At 44.6% G+C, this 20737-nt stretch overlaps 1 protein-coding gene across 1 annotated transcript in view; it reads left to right on the forward strand.

Annotated features, from left to right (window-relative positions):
* top3b (DNA topoisomerase III beta) overlaps positions 1–19784 on the forward strand; it is a 34169-nt gene extending 14385 nt beyond the window's left edge. Inside the window, 11 exon segments of the mRNA NM_001173932.1 lie at positions 50–140; positions 1092–1246; positions 3063–3168; positions 4196–4342; positions 4728–4901; positions 5115–5243; positions 5456–5605; positions 6537–6637; positions 16836–17037; positions 17269–17456; positions 19415–19784. Coding sequence (NP_001167403.1) covers positions 50–140; positions 1092–1246; positions 3063–3168; positions 4196–4342; positions 4728–4901; positions 5115–5243; positions 5456–5605; positions 6537–6637; positions 16836–17037; positions 17269–17456; positions 19415–19693 — 1722 coding nt within the window. The 3' untranslated portion in view covers positions 19694–19784.
* Positions 19785–20737: the final 953 nt, after the last annotated feature.

A 20737-nucleotide genomic window follows, 5' to 3' on the forward strand; every position in this document is an offset into this window, starting at 1 on the left:
TGTCAAAAAGTGCCTTTATGAAAGGTGTAGTTGTCTTCCCGTCCTGAAGGTGGAGTCGGTGAGTAAGAAGGAGAAGGCCAAGCAGAGACCTCTGGCCTTGAACACCGTGGAGATGCTCCGAGTGGCCAGCTCCTCTCTAGGTGAGACCACCAATCACAGCACAGACATTAGCATCCATTCAGCAAGTAGTCAAGCCAGTCAGCCAGTAGTCAAGCCAGTAGTCAAGCCATTCAGCCAGTAGTCAAGCCATTCAGCCAGTAGTCAAGCCATTCAGCCAGTAGTCAAGCCATTCAGCCAGTAGTCAAGCCATTCAGCAAGTAGTCAAGCCAGTCAGCCAGTAGTCAAGCCAGTCAGCCAGTAGTCAAGCCAGTCAGCCAGTAGTCAAGCCAGTCAGCCAGTAGTCAAGCCAGTCAGCCAGTAGTCAAGCCATTCAGCCAGTAGTCAAGCCATTCAGCCAGTAGTCAAGCCATTCAGCCAGTAGTCAAGCCATTCAGCCAGTAGTCAAGCCATTTAGCTATTGAACCAGTAGTCAAGCCATTCAGCCATTGAACCAGTAGTCAAGCCATTCAGCCATTGAACCAGTAGTCAAGCCATTCAGCCATTGAACCAGTAGTCAAGCCATTCAGCCATTGAACCAGTAGTCAAGCCATTCAGCCATTGAACCAGTAGTCAAGCCATTCAGCCATTGAACCAGTAGTCAAGCCATGTAGCTATTGAACCAGTAGTCAAGCCATTTAGCTATTGAACCAGTAGTCAAGCCATTTAGCTATTGAACCAGTAGTCAAGCCATTCAGCCATTGAACCAGTAGTCAAGCCATTTAGCTATTGAACCAGTAGTCAAGCCATGTAGCTATTGAACCAGTAGTCAAGCCATGTAGCTATTGAACCAGTAGTCAAGCCATGTAGCTATTGAACCAGTAGTCAAGCCATTTAGCTTTTGAACCAGTAGTCAAGCCATTCAGCCATTGAACCAGAAGCCATTCAGAAGTGGATACACTGCATTCACAATCATCAAGGATGGCACAAAAGTATTACAACTGGTCCTCTGAAGGCTGTCTGAATTGAAGGTGCTGTGTTCTCTTCCATTTTAGGTATGGGTCCACAGCACACCATGCAGATAGCAGAGCGTCTGTACACCCAGGGTTATATCAGCTACCCTCGTACTGAGACCAACCACTACCACGACAACTTTGACCTGAAGGGGACACTCAGACAGCAGGCTAACAACCCATTCTGGGCTCAGGAGGTGAGAGCAGAGCGAGACCGAGGCTGCGTGCTTCCCCTATTCTCCAACTCTTATTCCAGAAGTGTGCACTTGCAAACTCAGCGTCGTAGATTCTAAAAGCATAAGATTGATGTGAGCATTGGCTGGAGAAAGTGTGTGAACTTTAGGAGACTGGCGGAGAATCAGGAAGCAGTCTGAGACTGAGGAGGTCACACACCGATACAAAGACATGTACACACACCGATACAAAGACATGTACACACACCGATACAAAGACATGTACACACACCGATACAAAGACATGTACACACACCGATACAAAGACATGTACACACACCGATACAAAGACATGTACACACACCGATACAAAGACATGTACACACACCGATACAAAGACATGTACACACACCGATACAAAGACATGTACACACACCGATACAAAGACATGTACACACACCGATACAAAGACATGTACACACACCGATACAAAGACATGTACACACACCGATACAAAGACATGTACACACACCGATACAAAGACATGTACACACACCGATACAAAGACATGTACACACACCGATACAAAGACATGTACACACACCGATACAAAGACATGTACACACACCGATACAAAGACATGTACACACACCGATACAAAGACATGTACACACACCGATACAAAGACATGTACACACACCGATACAAAGACATGTACACACACCGATACAAAGACATGTACACACACCGATACAAAGACATGTACACACACCGATACAAAGACATGTACACACACCGATACAAAGACATGTACACACACCGATACAAAGACATGTACACACACCGATACAAAGACATGTACACACACCGATACAAAGACATGTACACACACCGATACAAAGACATGTACACACACCGATACAAAGACATGTACACACACCGATACAAAGACATGTACACACACCGATACAAAGACATGTACACACACCGATACAAAGACATGTACACACACCGATACAAAGACATGTACACACACCGATACAAAGACATGTACACACACCGATACAAAGACATGTACACACACCGATACAAAGACATGTACACACACCGATACAAAGACATGTACACACACCGATACAAAGACATGTACACACACCGATACAAAGACATGTACACACACCGACATTCGCGCGCGCACACACACACACACACACACACACATACACATACACATACACATACACATACACACACACACACACACAGACAGATGAAACATGCATACTCTAACAAGAAGACAAACCTATCAAATAGACAAGGACTCACACTGATTAATGCTCAACATGTGGTGAATTCAGGTTATTGTTATTGCATACTGCCCTGAATTACCTAATTTGGAAGTTACCTCGCAATAAATTCAAAATCTAGCGAAAAGCATCTGACAATACGGACACGCACACACACACACACGGACTGATTGATTCTCCAAAATGTGATACATTCAGATTATTCATGCATACTCTCCCTGATGATGCCATTTGAAAGTTAATAGTACATTATTAGTACATTAATAGTACATTATTAGTACATTATTAGTACATTAATAGTACATTAATAGTACATTAATAGTACATTAATAGTACATTAATAGTACATTAATAGTACATTATTAGTACATTAATAGTACATTAATAGTACATTAATAGTACATTAATAGTACATTATTAAGCCTACGTTGAGGCTCTATGAAAACCAGCCAATACAGTGAAACTGATCCCAGAGCTGCAAGCCTACATTGAGACTATAAAAACTAGCCTTGACGTGGTCTATCCCCCTCTAGGTGAAGGCTCTGCTGTCAGAGGGACTGAACCGTCCCAGGAAAGGAGCTGACGCAGGAGATCACCCTCCCATCACCCCCATGAGGGCTGCCTCCGAAGGAGAGCTAGGTGGGTAGTGGCACCTTGAAACTAGCCTGGTAACATCTGCTTGTGTTTCCTTACTATTGCCGACTCCAGCACAAACAGATTATGGACCAGGCTACCTTGTAACATGTCATGTTTCACCTGCTATATCTACATATCTTCCTTTTGATTTCTCCTCCTGTCCTTCGATTCCTTATGTTAGCTTCCCCCATCACTTTCCATTCTCCGCCAGGATCATGTTCATTAAGGCACGTCCTTGGAAAAAATTTTTTGCAATGCGAAACGGAAATGAGCATTTCATATTGGACAATTGGTTGAGGTAGTCCCTCCCTGTTTCAGTCTGTTTCCTTCCATTTGGAGCCTAATGAACAGGCATCTCATGTCTAGGTCATGAGATGTCCCTTACCATTCAATGTACACAACCTACCGCACATTTCCAAAGTGAAAGATTATAATTTGTTATATTACCCCCGCCAAAATGTTTTCTTTTTTTTGAAAAATGAAGTTGTCTTGATTGTGTATGTTTTCACCCCAGAGTTAGTACCTGGCGGAAACACCCCAGAGTTAGTACCTGGCGGAAACACCCCAGAGTTAGTACCTGGCGGAAACACCCCAGAGTTAGTACCTGGCGGAAACACCCCAGAGTTAGTACCTGGTGGAATCATTTTTAAGATTCAACAAACTTTTAGGGCAAGATGTTTCAAAATGTATTTTATTGATGGACAGCAATATTCAAACCTTGTCTCTGATTTTCAAGCTAGTTTAAGTCAGGACTGAGACTGTACCATTCAGGAACACTCAACCTCTTGGAAAGCCGTTCTGGTGTGTCTAGTATAAATAAATTGTGTAATTGTGCCACTTAAAAATAAAAACATCCCAGTTTTTTCAGAAGATTGAGGTGGGTTTTCCTGTAACTGTAAAGGAAAATTAAAATGAGTGTTTCATACTGGAAAATGTGTGTTTCTTAAGTCCATGTAGTGCCTTCCTGTTTCAGTCTGTTTTCTTCTGTTTGGTACCTAATGAACACACCAACTGCCTGTCTCTCCAACAGGAAGTGACGGGTGGCGTCTGTATGAGTACATCGTGCGTCACTTCATCGCCACGGTGAGTCAGGACTGTAAGTACCTGCAGACAACCATCTCCTTCACCATCGCCTCCGAGGGTTTCTCCTGCAGTGGGAAGACACTCATATCACCTGGTGAGGTCCTGTTGTTGTTTACTGTTGTTGTTTACTGTTGTTGTTGTCCTCTTGTCCTCTGGTCTTGTTTCCTAATATTGTTATGCTGAGAAATATTTTCTGATACACATGACTATTAAAGGTCAATCAACCAACCAATTAGTGTTGCCATTTTTGTGAATAAGATATTATAAATCCTTCTAAATGCTTTATATAAGGGATACTAAATGTTAATAATCTGTAGTCTAAATGCTTTATAAGTGATACTAAATGTTAATAAGCTGTAGTCTAAATGCTTTATAAGTGATACTAAATGTTAAGCTATAGTTGAAATGCTTTATAAATGGTACTATTTATTTATAATGCTAATAGATGTGTCTAAATGTTTGTTGTGACTGGTACTCAGGCTTTACGGAGGTGATGCCGTGGCTGGGTATCCCTCTAGAGGAGGCCATGCCAGTGTGTGAGAGGGGAGATGTCTTCACAGTGGAGGAGATTAAACTAGTGGAGAGACAGACCTGCCCTCCAGACTACCTTACTGAGGCCGACCTCATCACACTGATGGAGAAACACGGCATAGGTGTGTGTGTGCGTGTGCGTGTGCGTGTGCGTGTGTGTGTGTGTGTGTGTGTGTGTGTGTGTGTGTGTGTGCGTGCGTGCGTGTGTGTGTGCGTGTGCGTGTGCGTGCGTGGGGTTGAGGCTCTGTGGGTTTTTGATTCATATTATGTCACTGCAGGTGTCTGTCTAGGAATAAGTTCATGGTGGAATAATGTGTCCCCAACCCTCCCTCTAGGTACTGACGCCAGCATCCCGGTCCATATCAACAACATCTCTCAGAGGAATTATGTGACGGTGGAGAACGGACGCAAGCTCAAACCCACCAACCTGGGCATCGTCCTGGTGCATGGATATTACAAGACAGGTGTGTGTGTGTGTGTGTGAGCATCGTCCTGGTGCACATATTCTACAAGACAGGTCAGTACTAACTTTAACACTCATCACACTTGCAGGTGGACCCTGTATTTGTCATTAGCACAAGTTAGAATGGACATGTTTTCATGTATGTTCTTGGCGATGTGTATCCATATGTCCTCGCATGCATTTGTGTGTATTTACCCCGCAATGTTTGTGTAGATGCTGAGCTGGTGCTGCCTACCATCCGAGGTGCAGTAGAGAAACAGCTCAACCTGATTGCTCAGGGCAAGGCCAACTACCAACAGGTTCTGCAACACACACTGGACATCTTCAAGAGGAAGTTCCACTACTTCTTTGACACCATCGCTAGTGAGTACAACACACTCACACACAAACACACTCACTTCAACAGGAAGTTCCATTTGAAAAAGAACTAGCAGGAGCGCTTCAGGTATCCCAAAAAACCCACAGGTGCTCTCGGATGGGAATAGTGATTGAAAAGCAAAGAAAAACATAACCACATATACTGTAATTTAGTAAATACTCTACTGTAATTTAGTAAATACTCTACTGTAATTTAGTAAATACTCTACTGTAATTTAGTAAATACTCTACTGTAATTTAGTAAATACTCTACTGTAATTTAGTAAATACTCTACTGTAATTTAGTAAATAGGTAGGTAGGTATGAACTAGCTAATGGACAGCATAAACGACCCATGTCTCTGTCCTGTAGGTATGAACTAGCTAATGGACAGCATAAACTACCCATGTCTCTGTGTCCTCTAGGTATGAACTAGCTAATGGACGGCATAAACTACCCATGTCTCTGTCCTGTAGGTATGAACTAGCTAATGGACGGCATAAACTACCCATGTCTCTGTCCTCTAGGTATGAACTAGCTAATGGACGGCATAAACTACCCATGTCTCTGTCCTGTAGGTATGAACTAGCTAATGGACGGCATAAACTACCCATGTCTCTGTCCTCTAGGTATGAACTAGCTAATGGACGGCATAAACTACCCATGTCTCTGTCCTGTAGGTATGAACTAGCTAATGGACGGCATAAACTACCCATGTCTCTGTCCTGTAGGTATGAACTAGCTAATGGACGGCATAAACTACCCATGTCTCTGTCCTCTAGGTATGAACTAGCTAATGGACGGCATAAACTACCCATGTCTCTGTCCTGTAGGTATGAACTAGCTAATGGACGGCATAAACTACCCATGTCTCTGTGTCCTCTAGGTATGAACTAGCTAATGGACGGCATAAACTACCCATGTCTCTGTCCTGTAGGTATGGACGAGCTCATGGAGGTGACGTTCTCTCCCATCGCTGCCACCGGCAAGCCCCTGTCTCGCTGCGGCAAGTGCCATCGCTTCATGAAGTACATTCAGGTCAGTGTTACAAAACAACAACAAAAGGTCACTGGGTCAACCTCCATCTCATCTGATCTGTACTGCTAATCACCATCTGATCTGTACTGCTAATCACCATCTGATCTATACTGCTAATCACCATCTGATCAAAACTGCTAATCACCATATGATAAATACTGCTAATCACCATCTGATCAATACTGCTAATCACCATCTGATCTGTACTGCTAATCACCATCTGATCTATACTGCTAATCACCATCTGATCTATACTGCTAATCACCATCTGATCTGTACTGCTAATCACCATCTGATCTATACTGCTAATCACCATATGATCAATACTGCTAATCACCATCTGATCTATACTGCTAATCACCATCTGATCTATACTGCTAATCACCATCTGATCTATACTGCTAATCACCATCTGATCTGTACTGCTAATCACCATCTGATCTGTACTGCTAATCACCATCTGATCTGTACTGCTAATCACCATCTGATCAATACTGCTAATCACCATCTGATCAATACTGCTAATCACCATCTGATCTATACTGCTAATCACCATCTGATCTATACTGCTAATCACCATCTGATCTGTACTGCTAATCACCATCTGATCTGTACTGCTAATCACCATCTGATCTGTACTGCTAATCACCATCTGATCTGTACTGCTAATCACCATCTGATCAATACTGATAATCACCATCTGATCAATACTGATAATCACCATCTATACTGCTAATCACCATCTGATCTATACTGCTAATCACCATCTGATCTATACTGCTAATCACCATCTGATCTATACTGCTAATCACCATCTGATCAATACTGCTAATCACCATCTGATCTATACTGCTAATCACCATCTGATCAATACTGCTAATCACCATCTGATCAATACTGCTAATCACCATCTGATCTATACTGCTAATCACCATCTGATCAATACTGATAATCACCATCTGATCAATACTGATAATCACCATCTATACTGCTAATCACCATCTGATCTATACTGCTAATCACCATCTGATCTATACTGCTAATCACCATCTGATCTATACTGCTAATCACCATCTGATCAATACTGCTAATCACCATCTGATCAATACTGCTAATCACCATCTGATCAATACTGCTAATCACCATCTGATCTATACTGCTAATCACCATCTGATCTATACTGCTAATCACCATCTGATCTGTACTGCTAATCACCATCTGATCAATACTGCTAATCACCATCTGATCAATACTGCTAATCATCTATTTTAATAATTATACATCATAATAATACGTAGGATTTAAAGGACACTGTAAAGAAGATTTCCATGACAAACCTTTTTTTATCGATTTAAATGGTTTATTTGAACTATTTCCATAGTTCCTTACTCATGATGATTACTTTGTGTGTACCCCTTTAAGAGCGTCCCGCAAATCCGTGCTATAAAAAAAAAAAATGTAGCTCTGGTAAAATCGGTATTTGGTTTTGAACGGTTTGGGCTGCTGCAGACTAGGGGTTTTCTGCATTGTAACGGTGCAACCATGGAGACACTTCCCTTGACTTTAACATAAACATCCTGCCACCAAAGTAGGTCTCTCTACCTCTCTTCTCTCTCTCCCTCTTTTCCCTCTCTCTACCTCTCATCTCTCCCGCTCTCTATCACCCCCCCCCCCCCTCCAAGTTGTCCCCCCTATTGAGTTTGTCCCCTCATTGAAAAACATCACAAACTTGCCAGTCAGAGATCCAGCCAGTCAGAGATCCTGCCAGTCAGAGATCCTGCCAGTCAGAGATCCTGCCAGTCAGAGATCCTGCCAGTCAGAGATCCTGCCAGTCAGAGATCCTGCCAGTCAGAGATCCTGCCAGCCAGCCAGTCAGAGATCCTGCCAGTCAGAGATCCTGCCAGTCAGAGATCCTGCCAGTCAGAGATCCTGCCAGCCAGCCAGTCAGAGATCCTGCCAGCCAGCCAGTCAGAGATCCTGCCAGCCAGCCAGTCAGAGATCCTGCCAGTCAGAGATCCTGCCAGCCAGCCAGTCAGAGATCCTGCCAGCCATCCAGTCAGTCAGAGATCCTGCCAGCCAGCCAGTCAGAGATCCTGCCAGCCATCCAGTCAGTCAGAGAGCCTGCCAGCCATCCAGTCAGTCAGAGAGCCTGCCAGCCATCCAGTCAGTCAGAGAGCCTGCCAGTCAGTCAGAGAGCCTGCCAGCCATCCAGTCAGTCAGAGATCCTGCCAGCCAGTCAGAGATCCTGCCAGTCAGAGATCCTGCCAGCCAGCCAGTCAGAGATCCTGCCAGCCATCCAGTCAGTCAGAGATCCTGCCAGCCATCCAGTCAGTCAGAGAGCCTGCCAGCCATCCAGTCAGTCAGAGAGCCTGCCAGCCATCCAGTCAGTCAGAGAGCCTGCCAGTCAGTCAGAGAGCCTGCCAGCCATCCAGTCAGTCAGAGAGCCTGCCAGTCAGTCAGAGAGCCTGCCAGCCATCCAGTCAGTCAGAGATCCTGCCAGCCAGTCAGAGATCCTGCCAGTCAGAGATCCTGCCAGCCAGCCAGTCAGAGATCCTGCCAGCCAGCCAGTCAGAGATCCTGCCAGCCAGCCAGTCAGAGATCCTGCCAGCCAGCCAGTCAGTCAGAGATCCTGCCAGCCAGCCAGTCAGTCAGAGAGCCTGCCAGCCATCCAGTCAGTCAGAGAGCCTGCCAGCCATCCAGTCAGTCAGAGAGCCTGCCAGTCAGTCAGAGAGCCTGCCAGCCATCCAGTCAGTCAGAGAGCCTGCCAGCCATCCAGTCAGTCAGAGAGCCTGCCAGCCATCCAGTCAGTCAGAGAGCCTGCCAGTCAGCAGGTGTAGACCTTACAGTGAAATGCTGAATACAACAGGTGTAGTAGACCTCACAGTGAAATGCTGAATACAACAGGTGTAGTAGACCTTACAGTGAAATGCTGAATACAACAGGTGTAGTAGACCTTACAGTGAAATGCTGAATACAACAGGTGTAGTAGACCTTACAGTGAAATGCTGAATACAACAGGTGTAGTAGACCTTACAGTGAAATGCTGAATACAACAGGTGTAGTAGACCTTACAGTGAAATGCTTACTTACGAGCCCCTGACCAACAATGCAGTTTAAAAAAATACGGATAAGAATAAGAAATAAATGTAACAAGTAATTAAAGAGCAGTAGTAAGCCAGTCTAGTGGTTACCAGTGTCTCATTAACCCTAGGCCATAGGCTAGGTCAGGGATGGTAAAAGCAAAGATATTTTTAACTAACCCAAGATAGTTCATCTCTGTCGTTTTACAGTGGGAGCAAATGAAGCATAGTGGGCAGAACGCGGAAAGGAGGTAGGCAATGCCAAGTACAAGCTAGCGAGATGCTATTGGCGCGTTGTAGCATGTATTTACATATATCCGTTAGGGAATGCCTCCTCTGTAAAGTGAACTCAATTTGACCTTGCATTCCTTCTAAACAACACATTTTCTTTTCTATTAAACTTAGCACACTGTGTTCCTTACAGATTTTAGTTTTGGGAACAGAAACATTTATTGAGATCAGATGTTTAATCAATGAGAATGTGAATCTTGGCCCAGTTTTACCTAGTTCCATCCTATCCCATTTCACGCGACTGGACTTCCTCTCACTACCATATTTGGTGGTGAGAAAACATTCTATATCGTGTGAAGAGACCGCCTTGAAAATGTTAATCTTGTCTTTCGTGTCATAAATAATCCTTGGTTCTTGCCGGTGTAACAGTGTAGGTTCCGTCCCTCTCTTCGCCCCAACCTGGGCTCGAACCAGGGACCCTTGCACACATCAACAACTGACACCCCACGAAGCATCGTTACCCATCGCGCCACAAAAGCCACGGCCCTTGCAACGCAAGGGGAAACCCTACTTCAAGTCTCAGAGCGAGTGACGTCACTGATTGAAACGCTATTAGCGCGCACCACCGCTAACTAACTAGCCATTTCACATCGGTTACACCTGTCCTTGGTAAAGATATGGGGGGCGACATGACCCCCTCCTTGGGACCATCTGGCAGAACGCCAGAATATGTTCTATAAGTTAAGATGGGAGATGGTGCCAGACGCATGCCTGAACCAACCCTATGAACTATGCCTATATAACGTGTCTGTAACCAGTATATAAGGGAACTAACGGGACTGCCCCGTTGGAGCTCCCTTCAGACCGGTACTTTATGCATCTGTTTGACTGTGACGTCTCCAGCTTGCTGTTAATATACAATGATTCATTTAAGATTGACTTCGACTGTCCCATGGGTAGAATTTCCACGACAGGATGCTTCAGCTTTATAGCCCCTGTGACGTGTCTGTCTGTGGTAAAACTTGTTGGACGAGCGTGATGTTAGCATTGCTAGCTTTTGGCTAAAAGCTTCAGCTAAGTAGCATACTGGAATGTTGCTGTAAATTATTATTATTATTATCCATGCTAGGCCACTACTAATTTGGTTACATAATAATGTGCTATGCTTACTATTATTTTACTTTGGCAAAATGTGGATTATATAGTGATGACTTAATAGTTACTCTTCTGCTACGTTGGGATTTGAAAGTTTGAGAAAGTAGCCAACTAGCCATTGATACAGTGTCACTCTTATTTCTTAATAGATACAGGTTTACCCAGGTTTACTCAGGTTTACCCAGTAAGGGGGACAGGAGGGTTAATCAAAACAGGGAATATTAAATATTTTTTTTGTGGAAACTTACCTCATTTAGGAGTCAAGTTCCAAATCTCTTGACTGCCTTCAACAACGAAAAGGCAAGTGCCACAATTAGATGACTGCCCCCCCCCCCACACACACACACACACACACACACACACACACACACACACACACACACACACACACACACACACACACACACACACACACACACACACACACTTTGGTGGTAGGGGAGAGTGGCGTTAGTTGAGCCGTTATTTGCATTCAGCATCACTCCGTCAAGGGAACATATAGTTTTATTTCTAGATATTACAGGATGTTGTGATTTACATTCAGTATCACTCCGTCAAGAGAACATATAGTTTTATTTCTAGATATTACAGGATGTTGTGTATCCCTGGAAATAATCAGAATTCATATAAACGTTACAGTTTTGAAAACGACTTTCCCCCCAAAAAGTGGCCTCTTGTCACAACTTACCCCGTATATGGGGTAAGTTAAGCAGCCTACACATTTCTTGCCTGAATGAAATATTACCACTACCTTTTAAAATCTTTTCTATCTTTATTTCTCAAACACAATCTATTCATTTGACTTGGTGAAAATCAGTTTCTTTTGGTCCTAACTTGCTTACCACTTTTTCCATATGGTTTCTTCCTTCACAGACTCCATGAAAAGATTACCTCTTCGTAAATATTTGGTCAAATTATACATTTTGTATATGGCTCAACTTATCCCACTCTACGGGAAGGCACTAGACCTTGACACGCGGCCAGCAAGCATTAACCCCCCCCCCCGTAACCCGTTCTACCGGTGGCCGAGCTGCGGCCTTCAGTCGGCGGAAAGGGACCAAAAAAGGGAGCTTTTAAATGAATGAAGCCACTTCAACTGAGGAAGTCATGGAGGCATGTATTATTCATCAGGGTCCTTCCTGTTCATTAGGGGACATTGTTACAAAACGTATTGCAATGGGAAACTAAGAAGGAGCGTTTCTCATTGGACCAGGTAGTCCCTCTCATGTTCTAGTCTGATTGCGTCTGCATGTTGCTATGGGACGACGTGACTCCAGAGTGGCCTGTACCGGTCTAGTGACGTTGGGGAGAGCGGGGGAGACAGACAGAGGGGTAGAGGCAGAGAAGGACAGAGGGAGAGACAGAAAGACACGTGGCTGATTTGACTGATGGGCCCGAGGAAACCATGATATGACCTCATAAGGAGGATGGGAATACATCCATTATCCAATCAAAAGGTCGCTGGTTGGATAATTATTTTAAAAAAATGTAACCTTTTATTTAACTAGGCAAGTCACTTAAGAACAAATTCTTATTTACAATGACGGCCTACCGGGGAACAGTGGGTTATAACTGCCTTGTTCGGGGGCAGAACGACAGACTTTTACCTTGTCAGCTCGGGGATTCGATCCAGCAACCTTTCGGTTACTGTCCCAACGCTCTAACCACTAGGCTACCTGCTGCCCCTGAAGTTATATGCAATATATTATATCCGTATGTCAGCTCCGGTAGCCTAGTTCCAGAACTTCCATTTAAAATCCCACTCACGCAGCACTGGAGACCAAAATCTAAATGTAACACAACAAAATGTGGAAAAAGTCAAGTGGTGTGAATACTTTCTGAAGGCACTGTATGTGTGTATATGGTGTTTAATCGTCCATACACTGGATAGGTGCAGTGAAATGTGTTGTTTTATAGGATCAGCCAAAGTAGTACGGCAGCCCTGGAGCAAATTAAAGTAAAGTGCCTTGCTCAAGGGCACATCGACAGATTTTTCACCTTGTCGGTTCAGCTCCCGAGTGGCGCAGCGGTCTAAAGACACTGCATCTCAGTGCTAGAGGTGTCACTACAGACCCCGGTTCGGTACTGGGTTGTATCACAACCGGCCGTGATCGGTTAGGGTCGTCGGGTTAGTGGAGGGTTTGTTCGGGTTAGGCCGTCATTGTAAAATATTAATTTGTTCTTAAGTGACTTGCCTAGTTAAATAAAGGTTAAATAAAAAAAGTAAACAATGACATCTAATTTGCCCAGACCTGCATTCACTCCTCCATCCCTAGTACCTGTATTGTTGTTTGCCACATGGCCTTAAATTGTATCAATTAGTTTTTCCTTTGTCGCCCATGCTATATCAATATTTCAATAATAAATCATTCAATTTTTCAGATTGATTGATTTCCACGACTTTAGTCTGTTTTTTTAAAGATGAGCGATGAGAAGAGAATCATCCAGCCCATTGGGTATCTCACTGAACCCCCAAATGCCATGTCTTGAAATATGCAGACAGACTGATTTAAAAGTAAGTTTACATTGTAATACTTTTGGCAGCCAACTTTCTAGTTCCGCCCACAAATTCCATACTTTATAGCACTTCCAGAAAGCATTGATTATTCAGTCATTGTTAGTTTTACACTTAAGACATGACTCTGCCGTTGTGCTCTAGAATTTGTGAATTTTGTCTCTGTACATTAGTTTATACTGGATTAAGCATACGTTTTTGTTAACTGTTAGTTTTGTTAGTTATGCTTCAACTTTCCCTCCATTTTGTACCAACATCAGTTTATATTTATAATACTTTGAAAAAGTAAGTGACGACAAATATATAAAGATAATATTCATCCCATTACTCACCAATATGAAAGCAGATCTAATTCAATTGAATAATTTTCCCATAAATCTTACAGGGAGAATAAACCATGGTGGCCAAAACAACAACAACAACATTCTGCTAATACCAATTACCCCACCCAAGATGTTCTTTTAAATAGTCGCTCATAACAGACTTCTAGAAAATAAAAGTTAGAGAAAAGGAAGATGTAGAACTTTCCAAGTCTTGATTTTAACCTTCTATCAACTCTCTACCCAATACTTTTACTTGCGACGTATACAGTACCAGTTTGGACACACCTACTCATTCCAGGGTTTTTATTTTATTTTTTAAAATGTTCTACATTGTAGAATAATAAAGACATTAAAACACATATGGAATAATGTAGTAACCAAAAACAAGTGTTAAACAAATCAAAACACATTTTATATTTAAGATTCTTCAAAGTAGCCACCCTTGATGACAGCTTTGCACACTTTAGTCAAAACAAATCAAACTTTGTCACATGTGCCGAATACAAGTGTAGACTTTACTGTGAAATGCTTACTTACAAGCCCTTAACCAACAGTGCAGTTCAAGAAGAGTTAAGTAAATATTACCAAGTAGACTAAAATAAAAAGTAATAATAAAAAGTAACACAATAAGAATAACAATAACGAGGCTATATACAGGGGGCACCGCTAACGAGTCAGTGTGCGGGGGTACAGGCTAGTTGAGGTAATTTGTACATGTAGGTCGGGGTGAAGTGACTATGCATAGATAATAAACAGAGAGTAGCAGCAGTGTACAAAAGGGAGGGAGGGGTCAATGTAAATTGTCCGGTGGCGATTTGATTAATTGTTCAGCAGTCTTATGGCTTGGGGGCAGAAGCTGTTGAGGAGCCTTTTGGTCCTACACTTGGCGCTCTGGTGCCACTTGCCGTGAGGTAGCAGAGAGAACAGTCTATAACTTGGGTGACTGGAGTCTCTGATCATTTTTTGGGCCTTCCTCTGACACTGCCTATTGTAATGGTCCTGGATGGCAGGAAACTTGTGATGTTCTGGGCCGTTCCCACTACCCTCTGTACACTAAAGAGGAATGTTCGTCCCCAGAATCTTTTCACGTGTCGGTTTTCAAAGGATAAAGCTGAGAACATGAACATCTTCATAGTTAACAATATGGAACACTATAACAATATGGAACACTATAACAATATGAAACACTATAACGATATGGAACACTATAACGATATGGAACACTATAACGATATGGAACACTATAACGATATGGAACACTATAACGATATGGAACACTATAACGATATGGAACACTATAACGATATGGAACACTATAACGATATGGAACACTATAACGATATGGAACACTATAACGATATGGAACACTATAACGATATGGAACACTATAACGATATGGAACACTATAACGATATGGAACACTATAACAATATGGAACACTATAACGATATGGAACACTATAACGATATGGAACACTATAACGATATGGAACACTATAACGATATGGAACACTATAACGATATGGAACACTATAACAATATGGAACACTATAACAATATGGAACAAAATGAAATGGATTGTTCAACAACCAATATCACTCCGTAAAAGCACAACCTTATGGAACAATCCTTGGATTGCTTTCCAGAATTCATCAATATAAATTGGCCAACATGGAAAACTAAAGCCATAGAAAACGGTAACAGGAAATACTTTTTTGGCCTGACCAACGTAGATCGTTTCAAATACATGCAACTTAAAAGTTACATATCACAAAATGTCAATTTGAATATTTTGGACATCAGAGCAACCTTGAGGGAATCTTATTTGAGTCAGAAACTGACAATCTCTGATAAAAACATATAATCTATTAGAATGTTCCTGAGTGGCCTAGTTATGGTTTTGTCTTAAATCGTCTTGAAAATCTATGGCAAGACTTAAAAATGGGTGTCTAGCAATGATCAACAACCAACTTGACAGAGCTTGAAGATTTTTAAAATCATAATGGGTAAATGCTGTACAATCCAGGAGTGGAAAGCTCTTAGAGATTTACCCAGAAAGACTCACAGCTGTAATTGCTGACAAAGGTGATTCTAACGTTTATTGACGCAGGAGTGTGAACACGTTTGTGTTTGTTAGATTCTGCCTTTTATTACGAGGTCATCATCCACAATGTATGCATGCATAATCAGAATTCCGCTGTGTGCGCATGCGGTCGCTGTGTGCGTGCGCTCGCGGTCGCTGTGTGCGTGCGCTCGCGGTCGCTGTGTGCGGTCGCTGTGTGCGTGTGCGGTCGCTGTGTGTGTGTCCTTGTGTTTTGTTAGATGCTTTTTTTTGCATTTCATTGAGTTCCACAAGTCTTACAAATGATGTCATCCAGGAGAGAAGACATTATTTACACACTGAGTGTATAAAACATTTAAGTACGCCTTCCTAATATTGAGTATTGACCGCCTCCCCTTTCCCCTTAGAACAGGCTCGTCTGGGCATGGACTCTAAAAGTTGTCAAGCGTTCCACAGGCCCATGTTGACTCCAGTGCTTCCCACAAATGTGTCAAGTTGGCTGGATGTCCTTTGGGTGGGGGACAGTTCTTGATACGCATGGGGAACTGTTGAGTGTGAAAAACCCAGCAGTGTTGCAATTCTTGACACAAACCAGTGTTCCTGGCACTTACTACCATACCCTGTTCTAAGACACTTAAATATTTTGTCTTGCCCATTCACCCTCTGAATGGAGCATCAGTGTTGGAGTGTTCGTGTGTGTGTGTTCTTGTCAGTTTCATGGTATGTCTACTTTAGGAGCGTTTGATATAACTTGCCCGGTACAGTGGAACCAATTGTCCCAGAAGTGCAAACTCGGCCCATCCTGCACGCTAATGATTGATTGGTTCTCCCAGGCCAAGCCCAGCCGACTGCACTGTGCTGGGTGTGATGAGACGTACAGCCTGCCTCAGAATGGCGCCATCAAGCTGTACAAGGAGCTGCGCTGCCCACTGGATGAGTTTGAGCTGGTGCTGTGGACCTCTGGATCCAGGGGAAAGAGCTACCCCCTTTGTCCCTACTGCTTCAGCAACCCCCCCTTCAGGGACATGAAGAAAGGTGAGTGGGTGGCTGGTGAGTGTGAGTGAGTGAGTGATTGTTTTGATAGTTGTTATAGGGTTTGAGGTCAATTTCAATTCTGGAAGTAAACTGATATTCCAACTTTTCCTCATTGTTTTTCTCCCTCCCTCCCTCCCTCCCTCCCTCCCTCCCTCCCTCCCTCCCTCCCTCTCTCTCTCTCTCTCTCCCTCTCTCCCTCTCTCCCTCTCTCCCTCTCTCCCTCCCTCCCAGGTATGGGATGTAATGAGTGCACCCACCCGTCCTGCCAACACAGTCTCAACTCCCTGGGTATTGGTCAGTGTGTGGAGTGTGAGGGCGGGGTGCTGGTTTTGGACCCTACCTCCGGCCCCAAGTGGAAGATGGCCTGCAACAGGTGCAATGTGATGGTGCACTTCTTTGAGCACGCACACAGGGTGCAGGTAGGCAGGACGAGGACTTTAGAGTTATAAACTTCATTTGCATTTTTCACACTTTATTTTATTTATATTCTATTATTTAACTAGGCAAGTGAGTTAAGAACAAATTCTTATTTACTATGACGGCCAAGGAACAGTGGGTTAATTGCTTTGTTCAGGGGCAGAATGACCGATTTTTTTTACCTTGTCAGCTCAGGGATTCAGCTTGGTTACTGTCCCAATGCTCTAACCACTAGGCTACCTGCCCCCTCTACACTCTAACCACTAGGCTACCTGTCACCTCTACACTCTAACCACTAGGCTACCTGCCACCTCTACACTCTAACCACTAGGCTACCTGCCACCTCTACACTCTAACCACTAGGCTACCTGCCACCTCTACACTCTAACCACTAGGCTACCTGCCACCTCTACACTCTAACCACTAGGCTACCTGCCCCCTCTACACTCTAACCACTAGGCTACCTGTCACCTCTACACTCTAACCACTAGGCTACCTGCCACCTCTACACTCTAACCACTAGGCTACCTGCCACCTCTACACTCTAACCACTAGGCTACCTGCCACCTATACACTCTAACCACTAGGCTACCTGCCTCCTATACACTCTAACCACTAGGTTACCTGTCACCTCTACACTCTAACCACTAGGCTACCTGCCACCTCTACACTCTAACCACTAGGCTACCTGCCACCTCTACACTCTAACCACTAGGTTACCTGTCACCTCTACACTCTAACCACTAGGCTACCTGCCACCTCTACACTCTAACCACTAGGTTACCTGTCACCTATACACTCTAACCACTAGGCTACCTGCCACCTATACACTCTAACCACTAGGCTACCTGCCACCTATACACTCTAACCACTAGGCTACCTGTCACCTCTACACTCTAACCACTAGGCTACCTGCCACCTCTACACTCTAACCACTAGGTTACCTGTCACCTATACACTCTAACCACTAGGCTACCTGCCACCTCTACACTCTAACCACTAGGCTACCTGCCGCCCCTACACTCTAACCACTAGGCTACCTGCCACCTCTACACTCTAACCACTAGGCTACCTGCCACCTCTACACTCTAACAACTAGGCTACCTGCCACCTATACACTCTAACCACTAGGCTACCTGCCACCTATACACTCTAACCACTAGGCTACCTGCCACCTCTTCACTCTAACAACTAGGCTACCTGCCACCTCTACACTCTAACCACTAGGCTACCTGTCACCTCTACACTCTAACCACTAGGCTACCTGCCACCTCTACACTCTAACCACTAGGCTACCTGCCACCTCTACACTCTAACCACTAGGCTACCTGCCACCTCTACACTCTAACCACTAGGCTACCTGCCACCTCTACACTCTAACAACTAGGCTACCTGCCACCTCTACACTCTAACCACTAGGCTACCTGCCTCCTATACACTCTAACCACTAGGCTACCTGCCACCTCTACACTCTAACCACTAGGCTACCTGCCCCCTCTACACTCTAACCACTAGGCTACCTGCCACCTCTACACTCTAACAACTAGGTTACCTGCCTCCTCTACACTCTAACCACTAGGCTACCTGCCACCTCTACACTCTAACCACTAGGCTACCTGCCACCTCTACACTCTAACCACTAGGCTACCTGCCACCTATACACTCTAACCACTAGGCTACCTGCCACCTCTACACTCTAACCACTAGGCTAACTGCCACCTCTACACTCTAACAACTAGGCTACCTGCCACCTCTACACTCTAACCACTAGGCTACCTGCCTCCTATACACTCTAACCACTAGGCTACCTGCCACCTATACACTCTAACCACTAGGCTACCTGCCGCCCATTATAACAGTCATCTCTCTTTTCTCTCTCTCACTCTTTCTTCCCTCTTGCTGTGTTCACTCCCTTCCTCCCCCTCTGTCCCTCTTCCCATCCCCACCTCTCGTCTCCTAGGTAGCCCAGGAGAGCTGTGAGGCATGTGAAGCGTCCCTGGTAGCGGTGGACTTCAACAAGACGCGCTCCCCGCTCCCTGACGGAGAGATGCAGCACAGCGGCTGTGTGTTCTGCGACCCAGTCTTCCAGGACCTGGTTGAACTCAAACACGCCACCATGAGACACCCCTCCATGACCCGCGGTGGGGGTGCACGGCGAGGGGGGCGGGGCAGGGGCAGAGGGCGCAGGGAAAAGAAACCCAAAGATAAGATGGCTGCCTTGGCAGCGTACTTCGTGTAGCAGTAGGTCAGGGTCATTATGTGATGTTATGACATCTATAATAAATGATGCCGTCATGTGGAAGTAAATGCCTTTTTTTTGTAAACAGAAATTGGTTGTTGTGTTTTCTGAGTCTTTGTTTTTGTAGCTGTCTTAGCAGAGTGGAGAGAAACACTGATCTATGTCATTTACATCAGTAGGCAGGTTTCCATTCACCCAGTTAATTAGACAAAAGCAATGTTGCCCAAACAATCACTGTGACATGTGTAATGGGACACGGCAGCATGTGTAATGGGACACGGCAGCATGTGTAATGGGACACGGCAGCATGTGTAATGGGACACGGCAGCATGTGTAATGGGACACGGCAGCATGTGTAATGGGAGGACATGGCAGCATGTGTAATGGGACACGGCAGCATGTGTAATGGGACACGGCAGCATGTGTAATGGGACACGGCAGCATGTGTAATGGGACACGGCAGCATGTGTAATGGGACACGGCAGCATGTGTAATGGGAGGACACGGCAGCATGTGTAATGGGAGGACACGGCAGCATGTGTAATGGGACACGGCAGCATGTGTAATGGGAGGACACGGCAGCATGTGTAATGGGACACGGCAGCATGTGTAATGGGACACGGCAGCATGTGTAATGGGAGGACACGGCAGCATGTGTAATGGGACACGGCAGCATGTGTAATGGGAGGACACGGCAGCATGTGTAATGGGACACGGCAGCATGTGTAATGGGACACGGCAGCATGTGTAATGGGAGGACACGGCAGCATGTGTAATGGGAGGACACGGCAGCATGTGTAATGGGAGGACACGGCAGCATGTGTAATGGGACACGGCAGCATGTGTAATGGGACACGGCAGCATGTGTAATGGGACACGGCAGCATGTGTAATGGGACACGGCAGCATGTGTAATGGGAGGACACGGCAGCATGTGTAATGGGAGGACACGGCAGCATGTGTAATGGGAGGACACGGCAGCATGTGTAATGGGAGGACACGGCAGCATGTGTAATGGGAGGACACGGCAGCATGTGTAATGGGA

Source organism: Salmo salar, chromosome 24, assembly GCF_965601325.2.
Source record: "Salmo salar chromosome 24, fSalSal1, whole genome shotgun sequence".
Taxonomy (NCBI): domain Eukaryota; kingdom Metazoa; phylum Chordata; class Actinopteri; order Salmoniformes; family Salmonidae; genus Salmo; species Salmo salar.